The sequence below is a fragment of the Oryzias latipes genome, chromosome 14, assembly GCF_053564925.1.
Source record: "Oryzias latipes strain Hd-rR chromosome 14, Olatipes_Hd-rR_3.1".
NCBI classification, from domain to species: Eukaryota; Metazoa; Chordata; class Actinopteri; order Beloniformes; family Adrianichthyidae; genus Oryzias; species Oryzias latipes.
In genome coordinates this window covers 22,160,731-22,184,219 of record NC_136250.1, presented here as the reverse complement: position 1 = coordinate 22,184,219, position 23,489 = coordinate 22,160,731, and the positions used below count along the sequence as shown (strand labels likewise).

General features: G+C 41.5%; 3 protein-coding genes across 4 annotated transcripts in view; 1 reads left to right on the top strand and 2 right to left on the bottom strand.

Moving 5' to 3' along the window:
• Positions 1-4,027, bottom strand: part of zzef1 (zinc finger, ZZ-type with EF hand domain 1) — a 36,796-nt gene extending 32,769 nt beyond the window's left edge. For both annotated transcript variants that reach the window (XM_023962278.2, XM_023962279.2), the window contains exons 1-5: positions 3,567-4,027; positions 2,125-2,269; positions 1,837-2,031; positions 355-538; positions 70-269 (exon numbers count right to left, since the gene is read on the bottom strand). In XM_023962278.2, coding sequence (XP_023818046.1) covers positions 70-269; positions 355-538; positions 1,837-2,031; positions 2,125-2,269; positions 3,567-3,965 — 1,123 coding nt within the window. In that variant the 5' untranslated portion in view covers positions 3,966-4,027. The remainder of the gene's footprint in view (positions 1-69; positions 270-354; positions 539-1,836; positions 2,032-2,124; positions 2,270-3,566) is intronic.
• A 118-nt stretch (positions 4,028-4,145) lies between these two features.
• cyb5d2 (cytochrome b5 domain containing 2) lies at positions 4,146-6,737 on the top strand. Its single transcript, XM_004076614.4, has 4 exons — positions 4,146-4,470; positions 4,589-4,729; positions 5,619-5,805; positions 6,409-6,737. Exons 1-4 carry the CDS (start codon positions 4,161-4,163, stop codon positions 6,578-6,580), a joined length of 810 nt encoding a protein of 269 aa, XP_004076662.2. The 5' UTR covers positions 4,146-4,160; the 3' UTR covers positions 6,581-6,737.
• ankfy1 (ankyrin repeat and FYVE domain containing 1) lies at positions 6,711-21,732 on the bottom strand. Its single transcript, XM_004076704.5, has 25 exons — positions 21,567-21,732; positions 19,438-19,645; positions 19,075-19,193; positions 17,258-17,393; positions 17,055-17,178; positions 15,716-15,865; positions 15,468-15,633; positions 15,158-15,362; positions 15,006-15,074; positions 14,726-14,928; positions 14,550-14,647; positions 14,046-14,247; positions 13,338-13,436; positions 13,110-13,263; positions 12,331-12,499; positions 11,970-12,088; positions 11,171-11,327; positions 10,886-11,086; positions 10,632-10,808; positions 10,385-10,532; positions 8,808-8,898; positions 8,568-8,692; positions 8,337-8,483; positions 8,137-8,227; positions 6,711-8,050 (listed from the first exon to the last, which is right to left on the bottom strand). The coding sequence occupies exons 1-25, from the start codon at positions 21,574-21,576 to the stop codon at positions 7,918-7,920; spliced, it is 3,501 nt and encodes a 1,166-aa protein (XP_004076752.1). The 5' UTR covers positions 21,577-21,732; the 3' UTR covers positions 6,711-7,917.
• Positions 21,733-23,489: the final 1,757 nt, after the last annotated feature.

The window sequence follows — 23,489 nt, the reverse complement described above, 5'->3', positions numbered from 1 at the left end:
AAAGCATTAAAAAACACTGCTTTGTAATAACAGTCCACTGAGCTGACAAACTGACAGGCGGATGCTCACAGGGGTGTGTGATGTTGGCGTTCTCCAAGAGAGCTACATAACCCGTCACATTGCTGGGGATGCGGATGTCTCTGATCTCCTGTAAGGAACGCCGATTTTTGCCCACGGCCACTGAGACCAGCTGGGGCATGTAGCTGTGGTCGTTGGAGGCTACTGCAATGGCCAGACGTCTTAAAACCACATCTGGTTTCATTTTCAGTCTGGAAACGAGAAAAAAAAGTATTTCCAGATCAAAACTCATTAAAAAAGGACATGGGTAACTAAGCAAAGCAGAGAAACATCCACCTTATCCAGTGTGACCGAGCACTGCCATCTGACTGCCAGAAAGACGTGGTATCCCCGTTTGTCATCTTGAAGACATCGGCAACGTTGGAGGAAGCTTCTATCATGCTGTAACACTGTGTGATCGCCTTAACTTTATCTACATCTGGATCGCGGTCCAGCTCTGCTCTGTACTGGATATCTAAATCTGAGAGAGAACAGCATTAATGAAAAGTGTCACATTTTTAAGCAGCGCGAACATAAAGACATTTATTAACGCAACCTTTAATGCCATTTGGTCTAGTTTTTACAGACCAAAACCCAGTGAGGCCCACAAAGTTCCATTTCACCGTTTATGAAAATATACTGTATGTTTTTGTGGCCATTAAGCCATTCATTATTTAAATGTAGGTTTAAAATATTTAGAATAATATAATTAGAACAGTGTCATATGTTTTATATATTTAAAATTGTCACTTTTTTTATAATTTTGACAGCAGGACATACAATTCCTTTCAAAATAAAATGCATCTTGTGCCAAATAAGATCCTCCTGCTGCAGCACTTGAACAAAAAATGCAAGGAAGTCAAATCAAACATGGTATTTTCCATCTTTAAAACTTTGGACCACCATCATCCTTTTTCTCCTTTTACAGTCAAATACATATTTGACAATCTTGGAGAAATTTACAATATTCTTTTTTAAAAATCCATACATAAAAATGCAATTAGATACTTTAAAAGCCTCCCTCTAAACAGCTACTAGACACTGGAGAGCAGCAGAAGACCAAAACACGAGCTTTAGGTTAATTCTGATGATAAAACACTGACAGAAGATTAAACCTTTTTACCAACATTCAGCTCCGTTTTTAAAAATCTTGATATAAATGAAAAAACTTAATTAGCTAAAACAAATTAAGCAACTAAAAACCCATTGTTTATTGAAGTCTTTTGCGTTTTTCTTCAATGCCAAAAGATCCACAATGGAGGGATAAAGAGCTGCATTAGGTCCAGAGCATTGACTGTACATGAGAACTGGACTGAGTGACTTTGATGTCACACATAGAGAATGGTTTAGTTCCGGTTCCAACCAAATTAAGTTAATTTATTTGCCATTTTTTTCGCCATACAGAGGTGGCCATGATGGAAGCAGAAACTTTTTGAATGTTTTATGTGAGACCACCTACTTTTATTGAGACATCTGATTCGTCAGTTTATAACTTGAATAACCAAAGACAGAATTTTATTGTATTTTAATTATCAGAACATTTTTAAAAAAGGTAGCAGAGCAAGAATGTTTATTCTGACACTTAGAATGACTGAGTAATAGATGTTTATTTCTTTATAGAAGTCCATGGGATTTTGGTTTTGGTACCAGCGAGTAATTCCTGTTCAGAACGCCAGGGGGGACGGGTCACTCAGTCCAATTATTAAATACAGTCAATGAGTTAGACATACCATGAATAAGTTAATTTAATGGGTAAACTGATGTCTTTCTCATTCTTACCTTTTTCTTTTTGCAAGAGGGACACCAAGAAGTCCTGAACGACGCTAGACCTCATGGTGCAGATACTGTTGTAGCCCTCTAAGATCGGGAAGGGGATGGCACTGCTGGGAATGCGGTTTCTATGTAAAAATTTTAAGATCTTAAAGGCATGTGCTCCTATTTGGTCTTTGGTCTTCGAGAATATGTCAACAAAACCTGTTTGAAGGAGATGACATTCAAGGAAGATGCTGACAGCGTCTCACATGGGCTTGACCATATCCCCCCAGGTTAACCAACAACATGTCTTACCTGGAGTTAGGGAACACGCCTGGAGCTGTCTGATCACGTGACTTAGCTCCCCCTGAAGATTAGCTCCATTAGAGTTTTTCAGAGCAATCAGCATACTCTCAATGTCCACCACTCCATCCCCCTCAGCATCAAACTGTCCAAAGGCCTGAAATACAGAACAAGACATACATTCACTGGCCACTTTATTAAATACACCTATCCAACTGCTCTTTCATGCAATTTTCTAATCAGACAATCACGTGGCAGATACCCAATGCATTTAGACCTGTAGGCATGATCAAGATGATCCTGCTGCAGTTCAAACCGAACTGAGGCTGCAATTCACACAGACTCACTAAAATTAGACAATACATTAGGAAAATGTTGTCTGATCTGATCAGTCTCCATTTCTGCTGCAATATTCGGATGTCAGGGTCAGAATTTGGCATCAACAACATGAAAGCATGGATCCATCCTGCCTTGTTTCAATGGTTCAGGCAGTGGTGGTGGTATAATAGTGTGGGGGGTATTGTCTTGGCACACTTTGGACCCCTTAGTACTAATTGAGCATGGTTCCAACACCACAGCCTACCGGAGTATTGTTTTTGACCATGCCCATCTCTTCAAGACCACAGTGTACCATCTTCTGATGGCTACTTCCAGTAGAATAAGGCCAGATGTCAGAAACATGGAATCATCTCAGACTGGTTTCTTGAACAGGACAATGAGTTCACTGGACTCAAATGGCCTCCACTGTCACCAGATCTCTACCCAATAGTTCACTTTTGGGATGTGGATGAATGGGGGATTGGCATCATGGATGTGCAGCCGATAAATCTGCAGCAACTGTGTGATGCTCTCATGTCAATATGGACAAAACTCTCAGAGGAATGTTTCCAGTACCTTGTTGGAGCTTTACCACCAAAAATTAAGGCAATTCTGAACCCGGTACTAGCAAGGCCGGTAAGTACATGGGCCATTATAGTGAGGCATAATCATAGCACCTCAATCACACAAACCTAAAAGCATATTATACTAAAACCTCAAAGAGTCAATAATTGATATTAAAAGTAATAAACAGTTTTCCATGTAACTTGTTTTGATCAATCAAAGCAGTATTTATAGTTTTACCTACCATAATGCACATTCATGTCCAACCACTGGTTCCACAACAAATGTCAGCTACCGGGCAACAAAGCTGAACACAACCATGAACACAAAGCCTTCAAAACCCAGCAACAATAAGTCCAGCAGGCACACAAACTCATGACAACTCACTGCTCTGTCCAGCACATTGTCCAAAGAACAAAGTGCTTCATTTCTGCCCTTCTCCAGACCTCATGATCCTATCTGATCATTCCTTGTAAATGGGAGTGCCCACAGCCTTTCAACCCTAACCTGCCCTGATCACTAGAAGCCACAGCATTTCGCTAAAGCACGGCTACGTCTCCGTGGGAACTCACCTCCTCGCATTCGTCTCTTGGGGCATCTCTGCTCTCCAACATCTCGCAGAATTGCTCCACGTTGACCGACTCCTCTCCTCGGTTTACCCGGTCCTCGAGCCACCGCATCAGGACGCTCTCATTCCCGGACAGGACGGACTCGTGAATGGCGATCCTGGAGTCACTTACCCGAGCGGCTGCTTCTCTTAGTTTCACTTGTTCCAGGAGGACCCCGGGGCTGGGCGGTCCACCGGTTGGTGCGGGCAGGCTCGGACCCCTTCCGTTTCGCCCAGAAGCGGTGTCTCCGCCGCCTCCGGTGGCCGCAGAGGCCGGGCTGTCTTCCGCGAAACCAGGGCTCTCGGTCTCTATGTCCTCCTCGTCGCCGCTGCCTCCGCCACAGCCGCTCTCTGCGTTCCCCATGGTCACTCCGCCGACCTAAGGCACACCGGGCAGTCGGTGTGGGCCGTCGGTTGTCTGTTTTAACACGGCTGTGCCGGTCTAAACACAGACCTCTGCAACGTTAACCTACAGCCAAAGCTCCACTGTGTTCCACTACCGCATTGACGTCCTGCACGTCACGTTTCCTCCAACGTCCCTTACGTAGCCTCTTCGCGCATGCGCCGTTGCGTTCTGCTTCTACGGAAGCTCCGGGGCTGTCAGCCCATGGACGTGAGCAGTATGCTCGGCTACGCATTCGCCGCGTTAGTGTCAGTCTCTTTAGCAGTGCTGATCGAGTGGTCCGTTAGATCTGCGGAGGGTTGGGTCCCGGAGCCCCCCGCGAGGCCCCTGAGCTTGCACGAGCTCTCACTGTACCACGGAGGAGCCGGAAGCAGGGGCCTCTACCTGGCCATACTGGGCCAAGTTTTTGATGTGCACAAGGGATATAAGCATTATGGACCCGGTGGTGCTTATCACTTCATGGCAGGTGTAGATTTTACATCTCTATGTTGTAATTCACATGTTTATTACACAGATTGCATGATTATACACCTATTACTTTGTGAGTAATTTGAAATTCTTTTAAAAAAAATGTCATATTCTAGGCAAAGATGTCTCACTGGCCTTCATCACTGGAGACTTCTCAGAGAATGGCCTGACAGATGATGTTTCCAGTCTGTCACCCTTACAAGTGGTGGCTCTTTATGACTGGCTGGCCTTTTATCACAAAGAGTATAAAACTGTTGGTAAGTAGCCGTTGTCAAGACCACAAATTGTGACTCCAGTTTTTGTGAGATTAATCAAATTTGAGGAAAACTATAATCATTATATCCATTGAGAATTTTTTGATTTACTTAAACAATTATAAATAATGATGCCGTCTGCAGTGCCTCAAAACATAACACAAGAAAGTACTTTACTGCCACATTTGTTGAATGATTTAGGTTCAAACCAATGGACATTATTAAAAGCAGGCCAATTTAAAATATGTGATAAAAGTTAGTTACCCCTTTGACTTCCAGATTGAATCATAATCAAAAACAAAAAAAGAAATCCCATCAATTCAAAAAGTGGCCACTAGATGGCCTCTTACACAAACAAACCAGTTCTCCAACCTCACAAAACCCTATGGAAGCATATTGCTTTCAGTTAAAAAAAAGTTTTGTCTGCGACAGACTGGCGGCCTGTCCAGGGTGTCCCCTGCCTACGCCCACAAGTGGCCGGGATAGGCTCCAGTAGCCCCATGACCCCAAAAAGAATAAACGGAAGAAGATGAATAAAAAAAGTTTTTCCATTTTTGTTTTAATATTTCCAAGAACTACGAAAGCAGAGAACTCCAAACAGGCTGGGCTCCAATCTGATCTGCTCATGAAAACTACATGAGCTGCAATTTAAAGATGAAAGCCACAATGTGTCCGTGTCACAGACATGATTCGTTTGTGTTCGTCACGATACCGCCAGTCTGTTTTGTTCTTCCTACTGACTTTAGCCACAAACATTACAGATCAAAACGTCAGGAGACTATTAGAGATTGACCAGTATGAACTTTTAAAATTTGGTTCCGAACCAAGAGTCTCAATGTGTTTTAGTTAATATTAGTGAAAAAATGTTAAAACAATATCGTCTGTCTTCCAGGTACAGTTACGGGCCGTTTCTATGACGAGTCTGGAAAGCCCACAGAGGCTCTTCTGCAAGTGAGAGCTTCTCTAGCAGAAGGCCAGCGAATAAAAGCCCAGTCAGAGGCTGAGAAAGCACATTACCCAGCCTGCAACTCTGAATGGAGCGCTGCCAGAGGTGGAAGAGTATGGTGCTCCACTAAAAGGTTTGAAAACAAGTGAAGAGATTAGAGCATTTAACTTAATCCTGAAAAATCCTCTAAAAAGATCCACTTTGTTAAAAATACTGTTTTTAAAATGTTGACATTTTTCTGATGGACATATATTGAGGAAATGAAGCATAAAATTACATTTCTGAGTGTTTATTTATACACATCGATGTGAATCAGGAAACAGGGAGCATCTCTGATCTGTTCCATTCTGATGCATCCACTTGCAGACAAATCTATCCATGTACGTCTTTGTTTTCCTCATCTGAACTGGAATCTGGATCTAAACTGATATCTTTAATACTTCTCAGCTTTTTTTGTTGCATCGGTAATGTTAGGTAGCAGGAGAACAGGTAAACAGATGGGTGATAAGAAGTGGGGGTGGGGTTCTTCTGCGCCAACGGTCCTGTCCAGAACTCAGAGAATTTCTAAAGAACTACTGCTGCTCTGCAGAAGCTGTTCTAGAAAACATTTTTTTTTCCAATTTGATTAAAACTGGGACTTTACAATAGATCAAGATGATCAGAGTAGGTTTTTAAAAGACCAGAAATCTGCATTGGGATTTTAAAGGACTCTACTTTCTGGCCCTCCCTCCTATAGCGGTGGAGTGATTCGTGAGTGGGCAGGCGTCCCACGAAAGCGGTTTTCTCCTGGTTCCAATGGAGTTCGCTGCGTCTGCGTTGAAGATCCATTTTCAGCAGAAGATCCCAGCCTGCAGGAGTATGATGGCTGCCCCCCACATGCTGACTCATGCACTGTAACAGAACACTAATCTGAGGGCCGCCCAGAAACACGGCAAATGCTTTTGTTTTTAAACTGCAGGGGGAAAAAAAACCTTTGGTCACTATGTGGACCCTATCAAAGATACACTTTAACAACACTAATAATGAAGAAATAAACACTTTGGCTTTCGATTAGCTTTATATAAACGTGTCCTCCCTTTTTCTAAAACGGTACATCAGGAAGAGACAGACTAGATATCTGAGCATACAGATACAATACAATGTGCATAAAAGATGAAAGAAAGATTGTGTGCATAAAAGATCAACAGAAGCCAGTTTTAAGTTTGTCACAAAAACAAGCACAAAGAGCATTTTAAGTACAAAACAGTTGTAGTGGTCAAAAATATCACACATTTATCTGTACAATTTAACAATACTTAAGAGGTTCTACATCGTGGCTGCTCCTTTGAAGCCCATGTTCTCCCCGTTGATCAGAAATCTCTTGATATCTTTATAAAGTGCACCTGTTAGGCTAAGAGATGGAGAGACTTTGAAAAGATTGAACAGAAACTCAACAGAACCTCACATCAAAACTGGAATGTTTTCCCTCTGGGATTTCAAAACATCTTCGGAAAGGCTACAGATTTAATGACACACATGATCTTCAACTCAAGATGACATCTGAAGGTGTTTTATAGACCAGAAATCTGCTCATGACAAGGAAAAAAAAAAAGGCTTCTAGGTCACATTTTGTCCATTTTCAATCTCTGAACTTTAAACTGGCACATAGTGACACACTGTGTCTTTTCTGTCAAGTTGGTCCCGCTTCCTTTGCAAACAATTGAGCGGTGTTGTAAACTTAAGGCTGATCTGCGAATCCTTTACATAAAAAAGGAGCCTCTCTCTGTAAATCCAACAGCCCTGACCTACATCTTTTGATTAAACAAAAAGGTGCAGATTACAGAAAAAGGGGGTAACCGAGTCAGATCTGATGTAGTTTGACTGACAACAGGCTTAACCAAAAGAAGAAATGTTGTTTTCTGGGATGAGATTCTGTCAGTACGATTCCTGTCATGATGAAATAAGAAAGCCTCTCTTTAGGGGACATTACTGGACTGAAATCTGGAAACAGTTACTTGCCTGTAGTTATAAGAGCACAAACATTGTCTTAGAAAATGAATCAACTCCGTCCAGATGTCAGCAAGCTGAAGAGCTGCTTTGATCCAAACTAAACAATCAGAAGGATTTCTATTAGGAAGGTCCCTCTGGAAGATTAATGGTATTTGATAGACTGGGATAGTATAAAGACGATATTCCGCGGTGACTCCCGTCTCCTGCTGTTATGGAATAGCTGGGCACAGTTGGATCTGGCGTGGCCGTGGAAGCTTTATGACACTCCGCCAAGAGTCAGTACGTCGAAGCAGATGTCACACACTCTCACTGGTTTGTTCAAGTCAAACTTGATGATGGGAATCTCCTTTAAAGAGCACTTATGGCAAAGCAGTCGCCCACAATGGCGGCTGCGGTCAGACACAAAGAAAAGAAGATTGCTATAGAGTGGTTGTGTTACGTTGAACAGTCATTGGAAAAAAGTCCGTCTACTCACCAGTGATGTTTACGGGTTGTGACTCCAAACTTTGCAGCACATTCATAACAGTTGGATCCATCACACCATGGGGGTTCTTTGGACAGCATATCTAGAATGAAAATAAAACTTTTAGTTATTGGCAAAGAGGATCCTCAACTCTCACAAACATGCATTCTAAATTAAGGCACAACTGCCATTTAAAAGTCTGATAAACAAACCTAGAAGGCGAAAAAGCAACTGCTTGGTTGCAACTTGGTAATTAAAAATGTTGATGCCCTGATTATTGGTGATGCCTAGTCGAGCCCCGGCTCTTACAATGGCACGGCAGAGGTTTGCGTTCCCCTTCATATACGCCAAGAGCAGCACTGCAAGAAAACGGAGGTGGACCGTCACATTCCTGTTTATGTGGCATCTGTATGGAAATCACTGAAACACTCCGTCCGCTCTACCAGTGTTCCCTTCATTGTCTGGTTTGTCAAGAGGATATTCAGGCATGCACTCCAGAAACAGCTCAAAGATGGCAGCAGCATTTTCTTTGCCATAATGTCCTAGGATGTGCATTGGTGACTGACCCCTAAGAAGATATGAAAGAGAAACGTGTGGCTTTAAAATGTGGAACACATTTATGGTGTTGTAGTTTAAAGTATTTTTCAAAATTGAACAGAAAAGGTGAATAAAATGTTCTGTACCTGAGATTGAAGGCCTCAGCATCAACGTTTGACTCTGTGAGGAGGACTCGGACATTGTTAAGGCGGCCGTGCATCACAGCCAGATGCAGAGCTGAAGAAGCAGAGCAGCTCAGTTACGAGAAAACATGGAGGGATAGTGACGAACACCAGCAGTAAACAAAAAAATAAGTGATATTCTAAATATAAATGACAACTGTGTGCCTAAAAAGACCCACTCTGATAAAGAAATCGTGTTCTTAACATGTCCTCGTGGCTTTTTTCTGATAATGGAGGACTTGTTAAGACAAATTAAGCTTAAAATTACATATTAGTACTTCTTTTTTCAAATCATTGTGAATTAGGATCAAATGAGAAAAAGCTGTTTGAAAAATATTGTATTTGTGACGTAAATATATGCTGGGGAAGGGGGGCGGGGTTGCTCCACACCATCAGTCCCGCCAGAGGAGGGACTGATGGAACTCAGAGGGGGAATTTCTAATGAACCACTGCTGCTCTGCAGAAACTAAGGCCCACAAAAAAAACTTTTTTTTGGGCTAAAAACGTTCTAATTATAACTAAAAGACCACTGGGAACACCTTAAAAATTGACCAGTAGATGATCAGAGTGGATCTTTAAAGGTTCAGAGAGCAAGTGAAACCTCTTGCTTTTTGTATTATGCAGTTCAAATCAGATCAAACTATATATAAAGCCCTTTAACATTACATTACATTTTAAATAAAATAATAAAACATAGAATGTCCTGACCCCTCGCACGCAACATAATGAAACATAACGCATAAACAAAACTAAAAAATAGAAACAGTAGAAAGCCAAGTGGAAACCTGGCTTCATGGTGATGTGAGGAAATTATATTTTGGGGATCTAAAAGTCTGTTTGCATTTATTTACAGAAAGCCAATAGAGTCTTATAAACCAGTTTTCTATGCTTTGACCGTCTTATGAAACTCCTTTGCCATGTCAAGTACAGCTGAATTTTTGAGTATGAAAATCAGCCCTGCTGCTCCCTTGGGTGCAGCTGCTTAGTCAGCAAGTGCAGGCCGTTGTATCCAGACAACAAGCCCTCCCCCCAAACAGAAACGCACTCCTGCGACTTGCATATTCTTTTATCTTCAACAAATATGTCAAAACGGCAAAGAACGAGGTATTGTTTTTGCATCATGACAGGCAGTCGCTCAACCTGCAGCCACACGTCTTCATACTTGAGGTTAGGCGTGTGAGCAACAAGCAAACATCATGGGAAGACCAGAAAGACCAGGATTAGATCTCGGGGCCTGTCAAAGCCTGGCAGTGTGAATTAGAGTCATTTGGGCAGCTTTAAAGCAGAACACTTTATCTGGATTTTAACTGCCTATTAAAACCCATCTATGTACAGGATGTGAAGATGCATGAGAAAGCATAAATAGCAATTGGCTTCTATCTGTAAATGTACAATAACAAATAAGAAGGATGTGTTTGAGAAAAAAGTCAATGTTTTCAAAACAAAGCCCTGAAAAATTCAAGTCTGGAACTGTGAACGCCTGATTTTCTCAGCACCCTTTTTTTTGTAAAGAGGAACAAAATGATGAAGAGGCAACCTACCGTTATTGCCGTTCTCATCCTCCGCTGCAAAATCGATACTGTTCTCCAGCAGCACTGAGCATATAGTGGCCAAGTCCTGCTGGGCAGCCAAATGCAGCGCCGTTTGTCTGTGTTTGGTCACCTCATTTACTTTGGCTCCAGCAAGCAGCTGGAATCAGGAAAGAAACTGCTTATCAGCATGATCTGCACCGCCATGTCAGTACTAACTAATACCAATGCACAAGTATGAAAAAGGATTGAGGTTTACCAGATTGCGGACGATGATCTCAGAGCCGGCCTGCACAGCCAGGTGGAGAGGGGTGAGTTTGGCAGCATCCTGAACCCTGGAGTTGACATTAGCTTGGACGCTGATCAAAAACAGGACGCTTTCGATGTCCGAGTTCTGAACGGCCACATGCAGGAAATTCCTGCCTTTGTTGTCCACCTGAAGAGAAGCAGACGCGTTCAGATAACAAAATGACTTTAAATCTTTCCTCCATCAGATTTGTCCCGCAGCTCCACCTGTTCGGCAGCACCTGGCTCCCTCTTCAGGATAGCTTCAGCTGCTTTGTTATTCTTGTGCGTCATGGCACAGGCAAACGGAGTCATTCCTTGACGGTCACGAATGTTGAGCCGGATATCTGGATGGGAAATGAGTAGCTGTATAATGACGTTATGCTGGTTGCTAATGGCAGCATGGATGGGAGTTCTTCCTTCTGCATCCTGAGGGCAAACGCACACGAACACAGCATTAAACATGCTCTTTGGAAAAGTGCTGCAGAGGCACTTTGTTTCCTAAGAACTAACCTGGGTGTTCACATTAGCTCCAAATTCCAGGAGACACTGCACCACCTCCTCCAGACCCCAGTTGCTCGCCAGGTGAAGAGGCGTTTGTCCATCTCGGGCTTCTTCGTCTCCCTCCCCGTTGGGGCCCGGCCGTCGGGGGCTGTTCACGTCACAACCACTGCACAAGAAAAAACAACAAGTTCAGCAGCTCGACACATCTGTTTTAATAACAAAAGTTAGTGGTTAAAATCTGCCTAAAGAGAGAGTATTGAACACAAGTCTTTGGCGACATGACAAAGAAGTTTCCCCTGCATTTTTGCCTGTAGTTTTTGACCCAAATGCTACCATATTTGAGAAATGTAATGAAATTATTTTCTTTAAGAAAACAAACAAAAATGACTTTTTCTTTCACTTAATTTGAGAAAAAACGGTTTGGATGAACGCCAAAACTGTCAGGACAGTTCCCAGACTATCAACTATATGCCAACACCACACATCAGAAAGTAAGGAAGCCCGGAAGGTAACATTTTTAAAACCATCTTTATTCTTTAATATTTACAGCCATCAATAGTCATAAAACATAGAATAAGCAGCAGCAGTTTTACTCTCCTTTTTTTACAAAGTCTGCTGATACTCTGATAGATGTTTTAGATAATATAAATGTTATCTTTGGACCCATATGGTTCAAAAGCATTGATTGAGTTACATTCATCTGAAATGTTTTCATTTTTAACATAAAGAGAGCATTTAGAAAAAAACCATAAGCTTCAGTCTGAAATTGGGGAAAAGTGCAGAACCGCTTAAAGGAGAAGGCACAGACCTACGGATGAGGAAGCAGGCTGAAACCTCATTATTCTCATCTACAGCTCGGTGCAGGAGAGTCTGCATGCAGCCAGAGGGCCCCGGGCTCCAACAGGTGGAGTCACAGCCATGCCGCACCTTGGAGGAGGAAAAGAAACGAAAATCAGGCTGCAAAAGCGTTCCTTTCTCGACTTTAACTCAAGAAAATGTCCGAGAGAAAAGATCATCTGTTGTTTTACACATCTTCACTGAACATGTCAGTAATAACAGTTCCAAAAATAGATTTTTTTTTTGGCACGAAAAAAAACTAAGAAAAAAGCTGTTAAAATAAAAGCTGATACAAAACAGTAAAAATACTTTTAAAGTCTTTTTTGTGTTACCAATGTGGATGCAATATCCTCCAGTCCATTCTCCAGAGCCAGCCACAGCGGAGGGTCGCCTTTGTCATCTACCACAGACATGTCTGCCCCTCTTGTGCAAATGGCATCCACCACCAGGGGGAGCTTGTTACTGATGGCGAGCTGTAGTGCTGTTTGTCCCTCTTGAGTCCTGGTAGGAGAGCCAAAAAGAGAAATAAAATGTGATGCTCATCTTGTAAGAATTATTTTTTTTTTTAAATGGGTATTTACTCCTGATAGAGATAAAACATTAATAAAAAGCTGGGAACCCAATGAAGGGATAATGCTTTCGTTTTGCACAGGATTTCCTGAGATTTCAGGGTCTAACTTATTCCACAAGTGAATCACTAGAAAGTAACAAAAGTGCAGAAACCTGAGTCCACCAGCTGTTTTAACAGATTATTCCATCCCGCACCACAAAAAGAAAAGCAGTGTGCCCAAAACATCCCATAAATGGATTCTGAACATTTTTAAAAGTTCATATTACAACTACTACAACATTTGACCTGACCACAGCAGATAAAATAAAAATAAAAAAGATGCTATAGTGCAAAAAATAAAAAATAAAACATACATACAGAGCACCACAAAATCAAGCGACAGGCTGCTCAATCAATAAACTATCTAGCATATTTGATAAAACTGGGACTCGGGAGGTGGTCTGTGTCTACTATAGATGCTCTAAACACATGTGCTTTGCATTCTGCCCTTTACATTGTATTAAATCCATCAGGTGAGCTTCAGTAGGTCTCTGGGCCTACCGGACATTGATGTCTGCCTGATGTTCAAGCAGAAAGAGCGCACTCTTGCTGTCCTGTCTTTGGATAGCCATGTGAAGCAGGGTTTGACCGTTGGACATTGTGTCATTGATAGAAGCTCCTGAGCCCAGCAGCTGGGCTGCTATGTTGTGCATACCTAACGGGGACAAGGTAGACGTTTGAGTCTCGAGTATCCATGTCTGAAACGGCAGGAACAGCTGCGTGACGTACCGGTCCACAGAGCCAAACCAAGGACCGTCTGGTCCATGGCATCTTTGAGACTGAAGTCTGGAATGATCTGCAGGTTGTTGGTGGCATGAAGTGCATTAGCTGCAGGAACAGAAACCAAGACAGGAACAAGAAAATAAGTTTCAAAACATTCAGCTGGTAAATATGACATACACAGAGGTAAGAATGCATCTACCATACACGCAGCCTAGTTATAGACACTTCAGATCCCATTTCAATCATTTATTTGAGCCATTTCAAAGCATTCCCAGTTGTCTTAATCGTGATGATCCTGTTTTTAGCCTGAATAAAAAAAACTGTTTTCTAGGTATTAGTTCAAGTTTATTCAAAATTAATGAACACAGCCCACCATTATGGATGCAACACATACTAAGAGCAATATTCGAGCTATCCAGCTGTAGAGTTTTGATCCAGATTTTAGCTCAGACGGCGAATACAAGAACTTCCCAGGAGCTGAGAAGGGAGCTTGTGGCTCACTCAGCGTATTTTCTACCTAACAAATGAGCTCTTTTTCAAATTGCATTTTTTTTATGCTCCTGATTCACAATGATGTGAATGATAAATACTCAGAAATGCTAATTTAAGCTTCAATATATCCTCCATCATCAGAAAAAAGCCACAAGAACATGTAAAAAACGTTATAAACCTAATTTTCACCAGATCCTTAAATGAAACAAACCCTTTACCCACCTTTTTGCTCCAGGATGACAGACACCACATCTGGGTGTTTGTGAGAAATGGCCATGTGCAGTGGGGTCTGCAGGGCGTCGCCGTGTGCGTCATCCGGCAGAGCCTTCTGGGTCTGCATGTTGGGGTTGGCCCCCTGCTGGAGCAGCTCAGCTGTCAGGTTTGCCAGGCCGTTGCGACAGGCTGTATGAAGCGAGCTCTCACCCTGCAGGCCAACAAAGCGGACAATTCCAGACATTATTTCTTCCATAATGGTTGCCACTGACATTCATTTCACCCCACAACTTTTTAAAAAAATGTAGATGTAACAAAAGTATCTGTCGCTTGTGCTAAGATAACACCTTAGATTTGGCTAAACCTGTTGGTACATTTGAACCTTAATTTAATTAATTAAAGAATTGGATTTTGTAACAAAATTCTAAACTAAACTCAGACTGAGATATACTGCTGCAGCTCTGAAAACACACAGCACATCAAGTTAACCCGTGACCAAACATTTATACGCACCAATTTGTTAACATGGTTGACCTTTGCACCATGAGTGGCCAAGAAAAGAGCAGCTGCTTCATTGCCAGCCTGAGCAGCTCGTTGCATAAGGCAGTTTTCTATAGAGATGCAAATGCATTACAAATCACAGCACGGCACTCTTAAATGAAACGTAAAAGCAGCGTTTGACGCAGCACCTGTGGAGGCATCAGGAGCATCAGGATTGCTTCCCCTCTTGATGAGTTCAGCTGCGAAGCCGTTCTCGTCAAACGAGGTGCCGTTCACGATGACGGCGTCGTCCTCGAAAGGGTTTACAGATGGATCAGAGGACAGGGTGATGTACTGCAGAGCCAGCCACAGAGCCGTGCTGCCCTCGTGGTCCTTCAGCTCCATGTCAAGCCTGGTGAGACAGTCAGGTTGGGATGTAAGGACCAGCTTTGACTGAGTTTCATATTTGTCCTAAAGAATTGAACTCACTGTTTGCACTGTAGCAGCTGCTGGAACACAGTCTCGTTTCCTGACACCACAGCTTCATGCAGCGGAGTTCTGCAAATGCCAAAACACTGAACTGAAGCCGTGCTGTGCAGAGCAGCTCTGCAACCGGATAACCCAGGAGTCATGCGACCTACCGACCCCTGCTGTTCTGCATGTTGGGGTTAGCTCCAGCTTTAAGCAGAGCGTCTGCAATCCGTGCCATGCCACTCATCACTTGGGCAGAGTGCTTCTTAGGGCTGAATGAACAGACCAAGTGAAGTGGGGTTTCTACTGCCCCCACAGTGGCTGCATTCACCTGAGCCGAGTGACGAATCAGGAAGATGGAGGCAAATTCGTCACCTAGTGGAGGTCACAGGTCAGTTTCAAAGTTTCTACAAGGAAACATCTGAAAAAATGAGAGATTGTCCAATCTAAAAACACCATGGCTGACAAAGAGAAGTGCACCTCTTTGGATGGCCTTGTGCAGCAGACTCCAGCCACTCTGATCCACTTTGTCCACATCTGCTTTGTTGTTCACAAGAGTGGTGGCAATACTTTCCAATTTTCGAGACAACGCCAGGTCTAGAGGCAGATCCCCATTATTGTCCAGCTGATTTAGCTTACCAGGCAACTGGAACATGAAAGCCAGTTTTAAATGAGGTTTTTTGGAAACATGTAAAAGGAACAGAGAGCAAGAACAACAAAACACTCACCTGTGAGTCCATCTCAATGAGGTACAGGAAGACAACATCTTCCCGCTCAATTTTAATAGCTTTGTGAAGAGGATACTCCGTTTTAGACTTGATCATTTTGTATAAAAGCTGGGCACTCATGGTGCTGAAATCTTCTTTCCTAAGATCATCCTAAAAATACAACAAAAGTGTCAACGCTAGCATGAAAAAACAGCCGTTTGTTGATATTTATCTGTTATAAAGTGAGACAAAGTGATTACATTAAGCTCCAATATATTTTACATTTTTATAAAGCTGACAACAGAAAATCTGCAACAGTCAAAAGTGAAAGTAATGGGAAAAATATGCAGAAGTTATAACATTTATTTTTCTTGATCCACTGTCAAATAAAACAAAATATTAAATACTAAGGCTAAAGTGCTTTAACCCTTTATACCACAGCTTTCTTTCAATTACAATAAATCTTCAAGCGTTTACGCAATTAACTTAATTCCAGTGGATTCTGGAGGGAAGAAAAGCAGCTTTGCGCTGAAATATTCACACAGTCAATGTAAATCAGCTGATTGTGCCACAGAAAAAAAGTGTTCATGCGCCATTTTCAGTGCAAAGCAGATGCAAAAAACAGATTTTCTCTGCAACAGAACCGGTTGAATCATGATCGGTCATAAAGGTACGGTATGTCAGGAGTGCGTGTTATTAAAGTGTTGCTGCCAACATTTCTGGTGTAAAGTTACGGACACACCCTGGGCATGAGACGTGCGTTCAAGAAGGCGCTAAACGTGGGTTCTTAAACGTGCATTTAGCCCATGGGGTTCACACTGGACAAGCTGGGAGGGGCTTCTTTTTTTTACTGATTATGTTTGCCATGTTTGCCACCAACAGTTGAAAGAGGCTTGGTGTAAAATGTTGAAGTGGTGTAAATCTAGTGAATCTCGCTCCAGCCTTTTTCTTTAACAGCTCTATTCTGATAAATGAAAGACTTGACGTGATTTCGGCCGGACACAAATTCATTTCTCCTCCATGATTAATTTTTTTTAAATGGTTGCCACTCCCGTGAATTAAAGGGACGCCATTCATACGTCACTACTGGTACCTGATTGGTCAAAGTTTGACCTGGTTTAAGTTTCAACACGCGTTCAATGGCCATGCGCGGTTTGGACGTAGAGCCCGAAAATGTTTGCACAAACCTATGTCAATATATTTGAACCCGAGAGTCGTAACTGTGGAAACCCAAAAAATGCATTTATGTACGTTTACATAGACTTTTTATTGTAAATAGTGGATTGAACAGGTATTGCTGAGGGCAGTGTGAACATAGCTTTATAGGGTTAACAAGCATGAACAGTCTTCAGGCTCTCACCCAGTGACTCGCAATGATCTCCCCACAGTAGTTCATTAATGTGCTGGCGTCTAGCTCCTCGGCTGTTTGGTAGAAGCGAATGCAGTTCCTAACGTTCACCGAGGACATCACACCTTTCTCACACCTGGATAAGTGCAAAGCCAGACAGGTTTCAGGAGCTCCGCATGTGACACCAAAGTTCACTGAATGGAACTTTTTCAAACCTCTCTCTAAGCATCTGGAGCTGGAAACGGTTAGCGAGCTTCATCAAATCAATCAGAAAGGCGTCATCTTCGCTGAGCTCCAGGTCATCCGTGTACACCCACAGCAGCATCGCCACAGCAACCTCAGGTTTGCAATCTACAAACCAGTAAAATGATGCATTAGCCAAGGTTTAGACAGAAAAAAACAAACAACTAAGAGGAACATAGAGAGGAATATACCATGACAGAGCATAAGCGCATGGCTATCAACATGTTAGCTCACAATTTTATTCCCAAATATCAAAGAGAGTGAGCCAGACTCTGTTCAGATCCTGCAATAATTCACAATTTCATGAGTCATGCAGTGAGCTGGCGCATGTTGTTCAAACACCAGATAAAGGCTACAGCCGTCACAAACACAGGAATGGACAAACAGTTGATCCATCCCTCTGGGTTCGGATTTTGGAAGGCCAAAGTTAACAGCTGTTGCTTCTGTGGGTAAAGTTTACCGATGTTGGTTTGAGCACGTTCAGTGACAAAATGGCGAAAAGAGACTAAAGAACGTGAGGTCGGTTAGGTATAAATAATCAGATTAATAATGGAGGAACATTAATTCACAAAAAAATATAAATGGTTCAAATAGTGTGATTTAATTGAGAGCTTTTATACCAAATAAGAAATTTGAAAATGATCTTTAACATTTGTGTGCTTGCTGTGAAAAATGTGTTTTTAGGGGGTGGCAGATAGAATCTGATAAAAGGCCGGGTTGTTAAAGACCCACTCTGATGAAAATGCTGGTTTTGTTGTTTTTAACATGTTCTTGTGGAATTTTTCTCATGACGGAGGACATAAAGAAAATTAAAATTTCATGCCTGAGTATTTCTTTATTTAAATTGTTGTAAATCAGGTAGAGATGGACCAATATCCTTTTTTCAGGCTGTCACTGTGGCCGATAGGCGATATTTGCAGATACCAACACTTAAGTGTCAAGAATAACAGAAAGTTTAGATTTCCTTTGTTTAGTTGTTAGAAATACACAACTTTTAGTTTGCTGTACAATAACATTGTAATTGACCTTTTTAACATATAGCAAAAGGATTTCATAGGAACAAGTCTGACTTTAAAACTTAATATATCAGAGAACTGTCAGACCATTTATCAACTATTGGACATAACCATAAGCTTCTCAGTGCCAGGGATCCATGGGGAACAAGGACACATTTCAAAAATGTCAGAAGAATAGCGGTAGATTTCTTTTACATCAGACCGATAAACTGAAATTATGCAAATATCGGCCGATACTGATATATCGCCCATCCCTAAAATCAGGAGCAGACGAAAAAAAGCTTTTTGAAAAAACACATATTGTAGTGGGGGTCACGTGCACGTTGAGTCTAATGGCATCAAAGGATTGTGGGATGCAGCTGGGCATGGATGTTTCTTTTATTGCACCATGACTTAAGTGTCTAACAACTGAAGTGTTGCTGGACATAGAATTATTCTCCCCTCTGAGACCGCCGGAGCGCTCCTGGCGGCCGTTAAATAAAAGCATAAATTAGCTGCATCATCGAATAAGCCACAGAGTTGAAAGTTGGTGACAAAAGAAGCAGTTTATAGTCTGGAAAGTCTGGTTATAGTCTGGTTATCATAATTAAAAGACTCTGTGAACGCTTCAGAGTGGGTCTTTGAGTTGATAAGACCTCATCAACCCTTAACCCTTGTGCTACCTTAGATGACCCCATCCTTAGACCACTGTCTAGTGGGTCTAGATGACCCAACTCCCAACGTTAAAGTGCCTAGGATAGCACAAGGGTTAAAAACACTGCAGGCTTACTCACCTGACAGATCCAGTTGAGAAGTGGTGGCCAAATTAGCCAAACTCCAGATGTCACTGCGAGCAGCCAGCACGAATTTGTGGGCATAGAAGTCTTCCCCAGCAACTTTAACTGTCAGATCGCTGAAAAGTAAATGACTACAGTGACTCCCGAGAGAACCAATAACAGCAACAGAACAAAAAATTTAAATTAGAAAATTATTCAAAAGCATACATTTGTTCAAGTTGCACTTAACTGGTGAGGGATACTTTAAAGAGCATCCAAAACAGGAGATTTATTTAAAAATAAAATTCTAAAACAGCGGTTTTTAGTGATATCTGATGAAAGATCCAAGGATGTTGGATTAATTACAGTTATGTACTATACCTGTACTGTTCCTGCTTGTAGAGGCTGGCCACGATTTCCAGCAGACGGCTGATGAAGGTGTCTGCAGCTGCAGGCCCGGGGGAACCCTGACTCGAGGTCTGAGCGGCAAGCACGGCGCAGCGCCTCTCAGTGTCAGCCAGCTTCTGTTGCATCTTCACGTACTCCTGCCGCAACAGGGCTAGGTGCTTCTGCAGCTTGGCCACCTCCTCTGTCCCGAATCAACATAAAGAGGACAAAAAAGATGGAGAGATAAAATATATATGTATATAAATATACTAGGCCTCTATTTCAGAGGGAAAAATTAGATTTAAGGCCCACTTCAACATTGATTTATTGTAAAAGCGTTATTTTTTATATTTATTATACCGTTTTAGACTAAATTTATAAAAAACTAATTTTCTAGAACATTGTTTCGGCAGAGCTTCAGGAGTTCATCAGAAATTCACCTCAGAGTTGTGGACAGGACACTTGTTGCAGAGTATTCCCACCCCACTTCCTGTCACCCATCTGTTTACACTCTCTTCCACTAGCTTCCCAGCCTCTCACAACCCCAACCTAACATTAGCAGTGCAACAAAATGGCCAGCAATATTGTAGCTGTCCAGCCGTATAGTTTTGTTTCAAATGTCAGCTCTGACGAGGAAAACAAAGACGTACATGGATCCATGTCTGCAAATGGATGTATCAGAACTGAGCAGGAAACTTGTGAGCCGCCCACTGTATTTTCTACATCACAAATAAGATCTTTCTTTTTCAATGAGCAAATTTTCATCTGCTCCTGATTCGCAACAATTTGAAAAATAAATACTCTGAAATTTAATTTTAGCTCAATTTTATATATATACACGTTCACACACACACACAGAGACACCCACATGTCCTCCATTGTGAGAAAAGGACATGAAAAGCACTTCAAAAACTATTTTCATTGTAGTGGGACTTTAAAAGTGGATTATTTGGGTCACTTCACATTATTTGTTTCATAAAACAAAAAGTAAAAGTATGACAAACTCCAACTATGACTCATTTAAATGCGTTCCTGCAGACTAATTCATCCTTTGACAACAACCAAACTGATTCCAATTCCAACCAACTAATCTAGTCTGGCTGTTCTGTGATGCTGGAGCCTCCATGGGTTTTCTTCAGTCTAGTGAGAGTCCACAGAATTCTGAGCAAGTCCACAAAGTTTCGCTTCCTCTCTCTAAGCCAGTTAAAGTTTTAGTGAAGTAGGAACGCTGATGCAGCACATCATGCCTGTTCCACCATAAACGGTTGGTCATGAGGAACTGCCGGGTCAGCTCCAGCGCAGGAAGGATGGGCTGCTGGAGCAGCGTTCAGAGGACGAGCTGCAAAAGCGAACCAACTCAAATGTAGAACCGAACAACAGAACTTTGCTTAGATGCTGATTCTCAAACTGAGCAAAATGAGACTAGTGAACATGCTGATCCTTAAAAAAATGAAACACTTAAAAAAATGCATTGGATATTAAAGATATAAGTCACTTTCACACAAAAACGCTTTCAAATGAGGACTTTCGTTTAGGCACTAAAGTGAATGTGATCACCAACAGTTAAAGTAGCAGCTGATGCTCTGGATTCACGTTAGTAAGGGGATTTCCTCTGAAGAGTCCAGGATTAAGGTGGTGCCAGGACAGGATTTAACGCCTCTTTCTATTCGCGATTAATAAACACTCCCTTACAAAAAAAACTACCCCTGTGGGACTCGGGAGTAGGGATGCTCAGTCAATAAAAGCTGAATCACACAGTAGTCAGTGCGGCTGGACTGGAGTAGAGGCATGGCGCTTATTACTAGTCAGCGTGGAGAATGCGTTCGCATAGGTGTACCGTTAAGTTTCTACAACCTAACTAATTCAGTCTAAACTCGCGGAGCAGCTGCAGCATTTGTTGCTCAGTTTTTGACTGTCGCAGCAATAAAACCGAGCTGCTAGCAGTGAGAAGAGCTAGCGGCAGCGCTCACATCCGATATTAGCGCTTTTAAAAATGGCTTTTAAGGCTTCGCATCGTCCTCTCTGATCATTCGTGTCAAAGTTAAGACCATACGCCTCCTCCACGCGCTTTGATAGGAGCAGACAAATGCAAGGGAGAGTGAGAAAGTCAGTCAGTTTCATACCTTCCGCCATGTTGTTCTGGGTTAGCTCCGTGGCCTGACGGCGAATATCGCGATAGGAGGCTGGTGCTGGGCGGTGGCGCTGCTTCCCATCCACTTGTTAGCTGACAGTTGACCACGTGACCGCCGCTTATCCATTACTAGTGACGTGAAGTAGTACTCCACAGGTAGTACTACCCACAGGAGAGGCTGGGTGACAGCACTAATACACACAGGGCAGAAACAATTCAGTAGACAAAGGTTTGAGGTTATTTAAGAGAAAATTCCGTCAAAGTTGAACATTTTTGCACGAAAATGATATTTTTATTTACCCATATACAGTGGCATCGATTAAAATAACCAAGGGGAAGAACTCTAAATTAAAAAAAATCTTTAAAAGTAAAACAAAAAAATGTGGGGGACTTTACCTTGGATTAATACGTAAAAAAGGGTCCAGATTTGCACAAAACAAGCACTTTTTAAAAATATTTTTGATCATCTTAACTTGCTCTAAGATTTTGTCAAACTTACCAATAGGAGAATGTGTTGTTGTTGGCTCTTTGAGAATTAAAAACAGCTCAGTTTAGATCATGTGAAAGTGCTGAAGACCTTCATGCCAAACATTTTGAAACAATTTTGAAAGATAGTCACAGGATGAGATTAATGTGATAAGTGCAAACATTAACAAACTGAGTCATGATGCTACTCTCATCCATCTGGAGATATGGTCATCTGGATCATTATGAGCCATTTTTATGAAAAACATAAACAGGTTTTGGAAGAAAATAGGAGTGTAACGATTAATCGACAAATCAATTTATATTACAACGATCCAACCAGATCAATCTGTCTGAGACAAGTTGTTAATCAAACCGACCTATAAAATTATAAATTTGTTTCTTAATTAAATAAATTGATTATATCAATACTGGAAAATACTATTTGGATTGAGACATTGTACGTTTATTTTACTATAACGTAAAAACAACAATACAGGTTATGGCAGCAAAAACTGATCAGTCCAATGTGTGAAAACACTTTGAATTTAGAGAAGACATGGGACCATCCAGTGTGGTTGAATGTTCTAAAAATGTTCCCTTTGGATTATGTGAATGGATTTTCCATTAATTCTTGTTTACTTGTTTGTTTATACAGGTATTTAATTTACACTTGATTATCTTGAAGAAATACAAGGAATCTGGGAAACTTCACCTGAACTGCACTCAGTACTCAGTGAGTCACATTGGATGAAGTTTTGGCTGAAGATGTTCAAAATTTATTTTAGGTCAGTGAATTGGATTGTTCAAAATGAACCAGTGTGGACAATGAATATTATCAATAGTCAACCAAAAATTTTATGAATCCAATCGCTAAAATGATTCGCCACACCTCTAGTAGGACAGCTGATAAACCCCAATGAAAGTACTTCGTTTTACCCTGAAATCTGCAGCTGTTGTATTTGGTGGGAAGAGCATCATGGTGTGGGCTTCTGCTACCAGATCTTATTTATAAAACAGAAAGACTTGTGGGGAAAATGACACCAAACCTGGATCAACAAGTCAACTGAACCATCTAAAACCAGCTTCATACAAAGAAAATGTGTCAAAAATGACAAATATTCCAAGATACCTTTTTGTTGACCAGACCATTATCATATGAAATGATAATATTGCTAATTGTTTTGAACGTCTGTATAATACCGACCCAGTATCAATACTACAAAGCAAAAAAAATAATAAAATAAATAAAAATTACTCTTCACACCACAATTATGGGTTTTTAAATGCTCAAAAAAATGATTGTGCCATAAAAGAAAATGGCAAAAAATGCCATGACATTCATATCTGGAAATAGTCAAAAAGAAATTAATGAATAATCAATTAAAAAACCTGTATGGGTCATTTAGAAATGTTTTAAATGTAATATCCAATGTATATCCGAACAGTA